Source organism: Triturus cristatus, chromosome 2_1 (assembly GCF_964204655.1).
Source record: "Triturus cristatus chromosome 2_1, aTriCri1.1, whole genome shotgun sequence".
NCBI lineage: Eukaryota > Metazoa > Chordata > Amphibia > Caudata > Salamandridae > Triturus > Triturus cristatus.
This window is the reverse complement of record NC_140581.1, coordinates 371,322,320-371,325,689: the sequence shown is the minus strand read 5'-3', so window position 1 is coordinate 371,325,689 and position 3,370 is coordinate 371,322,320. Positions and strand designations below refer to the sequence as shown.

Below are 3,370 nucleotides of genomic sequence, written 5' to 3'. Positions count from 1 at the left end.
ACCCACTCCTGGACCAGCCAGTTAGAAGGGCGCACGCCATACCCCCACATGTGCAGGTGCTCTGCAGCCTACATCTGTTGGCATCCGGCAGTTATCAGGTGGTGATAGCTGCGGTGGGTGGGGTATCCCAAAGTTGCCTGTCCCGTTTCTTCAGGAAGTTCCTGGATGCCATGATGCAGAGAATGCACCACTACATAAGCTTCCCGAACTCACAGGCTGCACTGCAGAAAACAAAAACTGACTTTTATCACATGGCACAGTTCCCCCATGTCCTCGGCTGTATTGATGGTACCCACATCCCAATCTGTCCACCAGCAGATACAGAGCACATCTACAGGAACAGGAAGTCCACCCACTCCATCAACGTGCAGGTGATCTGTGATGCAGGGAACATCATCACAGATATTGTTGCAAAGTTTCCTGGGAGCACCCACGACTCTTACATCTTCCAGAATAGTGGGATATACACACGACTGAGTGCCGGAGAATTCGGAGAGGGATACCTGCTAGGTAAGTAACAGTGACGCCCCTTGAAACATGCAAACATAGTGTATAGAGGCATGTTACTGATGGTTCCCTTTCACCCATCCAGGCGACAGTGCATATGCATGCCGGTCATTCATCCTCACTCCCTACCTACACCCAGCTACCCAGAGTGAGACGATACAACGTGGCACACAAAACAACACGCAATGTGGTGGAGCGCACGTTTGGACTACTGAAGAGCAGGTTCCGCTGCCTGCACAAGAGCGGAGGCGCACGCCAGTACAAACCCATCACCTGCTGCAAGATCATTGCCACTTGTGCAATGCTGCACAACCTTGCCACGAAAAAAGGTACAGATGTGGAACTAACATATTTTGAGGACAACGAGGATGAGTCAGGCCAGCCAGAGGGCAACGCAGCTAGAGTGCCAACTGCAATCGATGGGAGAGAGAGACGGGCAGAGATCACATCCAACTATTTCTGAGTAAGTAAGGGGACACAGCGAGTTGTGAGTAGTCATGACGTAGTTTAATGTGGCACCACGCCATGAACACATGATCAGGCCAATCTGGCAATATATCATCTATACAAGGAGTATGTCCAGGGTTACGTCACCCATTGTGAAGTGGCTAGGCAGGGCGACATCAATGTTTGCGCATACGCGCTGCAGTGGTGGATTGCACGGCCTGTGCATCCTCACTAGAGCCAACCCCAAGCCGCCTGCTGCTCCTGCGTGTTTCTGGGACGGGGGGTGTGATGCTGCTGGTGGTGTCGATGCTCTCCGCAGGATCCCCTGCAGCAGTTGTCGACGCCTGACTCGTCAATAGCACCCCTAGTGCACTTGTCACCTGCACCATCCCCCGAGACAGGTCGCTGCAGCACTGTGTTAGGCCCTCCTGCATCGTCACAGAGCGCCGGCACAGTAGGGAAGTGGCAGTTGCCAGACGGTTGAGTGCCCTGCTGGTAGTGTCCCTTCTCTGGCGTTCCCGGCGCCGTGCTTCGATGTCAGCATCTAATTTGCTGCACAACTGCTGGATAGACTGGGACATGTCCCGAATGCCCGCAGCCATGCCGCCAATGTTTGTGTCCATGTTGACTAAGCTTGTCTTCATCACCCGCATGTGCCTCTGGACTGACATAACTGCCTTTGATTGCAGGCGCTGTTGCTTTAACATTTGGCCCTCGAGCCCCAAGAAGACACCATGGCCGTCAGTGGGTGCTGGTGGACTCTGGACACGCGACCTGCGGCGCCCTCTTGTTTCCGTCTGTGCTGCCTGTGAGGTGTGGGGCACAGTGGCATGGCTCCCTTCCTGGGGCCCGGTGCGGTCTTCAGGGCCCATGCTGTCGTCTGACGAGGTGTCCAAGGCTCGTAGCCTGGCTGCTGGACGCCTCCTCTGTCTCACGCATGCAAGCGGAGATGTGGCCGGTGACTCGAACATGAGTGGCGAGGCTGGCTCTGGTGGTGGTGATGCTGGCTCACGGTGAGGTGATGCTGGCTCTGTGTGCGGCGATGCTGGCTGTGTTGGTGGTGCGGCTGCCAGTGGGCCTGCTCCCCGGTCTGTACTTGTGCTGGCTGGAGGTGTTTGATGTTGCCGTGGTGCCGTCTCTCCTGCAGCATGCCCTGTCCTGCATGATGTCACATCTGTGGACAGAAATACAACATTGGCTCAGTGTCCCCGAAGGGCTGCATTGCAAGCGGCACAATAAATAATTTCACATTCCAACATGTCCCCTGTCTCCTTGTGCCTCGAGTGCGTGACATGCCTTGTTGCCCTGTAACATTTACGTCATGGTTAGTGTTGCCCTGACTACATCTCCCGAAATGCATTGCCTGTCTGCACTGACACGTGTGGACTGCAGTGTGATTCTCGTTTCACATTTGGGGGATGTGGGATGGGGTAGGGGGGGATACATTGCTGTGCTTTCGTCTTACCTTGGTGTGTTGCGGCTCTGGCAGAGCTGTCGGCGTCCCCAAGACCCACGACGCTCTCTTGCTCGATTGTGGCCGCCACCAGCTCCTCCAGTTCGGTGAGGGCAGGTGCCCTGTTGGTTCCACCTCCGGTCTGGCTGGCCTCCTTCTGGATGTCGCCCATCTTCCTCTTGGTTACAATCCTCAGGTCATACCAGCGCTTTTTGAGGACCTCAATGTCCCTGTGGGTCACTCCCACAGCATTGACCTGCGCCTGGATGGCCAGCCATATGTTGCGCTTTTCCACCTCAGGCACTTGCAGGGATTGCCTGCCGAACAGCTTCTGGTGCTGCTTCACGACCTCCTCCACAAGCACCTGGAGTTCCTTGGGGCTAAATTTCAGCTTCCTCCTCCTTTCCCCTCCGTCTTTCTGTGTTCTCTGGCTGGACATGCTGTTCGTTTACCCGCTCGCACATGCAACTGCTCCCTGCCTCTCCTCTGCACTCCAAGCCTCTCCAGGGTCGGCTAATTATGTCCACCTGCCTGGGTGTGGCCACTTCGGCTAATTGAGTACACCTGCCTGGGTGTGGGCAGTTCCAGGTTGGGTGGGCTGTCGTTGCACTGGATTCGCTGTTTCGTCAAGTCATGTGATTTTCTTTACCGACTCCGTACATACCGAATCGGTATTTTCCGAATCGGTAACTACCACCTCGGTATTTTGCGATTCGGTAACTTCCACCTCGGTATTTTCCGATTCGGTAAATACCACCTCGGTATTTACCGATTCGGTGAATTCCGATTCGTGATTACCGAATGTTACCGAATCGGTAACTGTTACCGAATTTTTACCTACATATAACTTACCGATTCTAATTTACCGATTCGGTACGGCTCGGTATTTTAGAACCGGTAAAATTTATTTACCTACATGAGGCCCTTTGTGAGATATTTTTATTAATCAGCCTGATGCACAAC

At 54.1% G+C, this 3,370-nt stretch overlaps 1 protein-coding gene across 1 annotated transcript; it reads right to left on the bottom strand.

The window, feature by feature from the left end:
* Nucleotides 1-1,000: 1,000 nt before the first annotated feature.
* LOC146865326 (uncharacterized) lies at nucleotides 1,001-3,370 on the bottom strand. The gene is made up of 2 exons (XM_085640725.1): nucleotides 2,420-3,370; nucleotides 1,001-2,128 (listed from the first exon to the last, which is right to left on the bottom strand). Exons 1-2 carry the CDS (start codon nucleotides 2,844-2,846, stop codon nucleotides 1,131-1,133), a joined length of 1,425 nt encoding a protein of 474 aa, XP_085496851.1. The 5' UTR covers nucleotides 2,847-3,370; the 3' UTR covers nucleotides 1,001-1,130.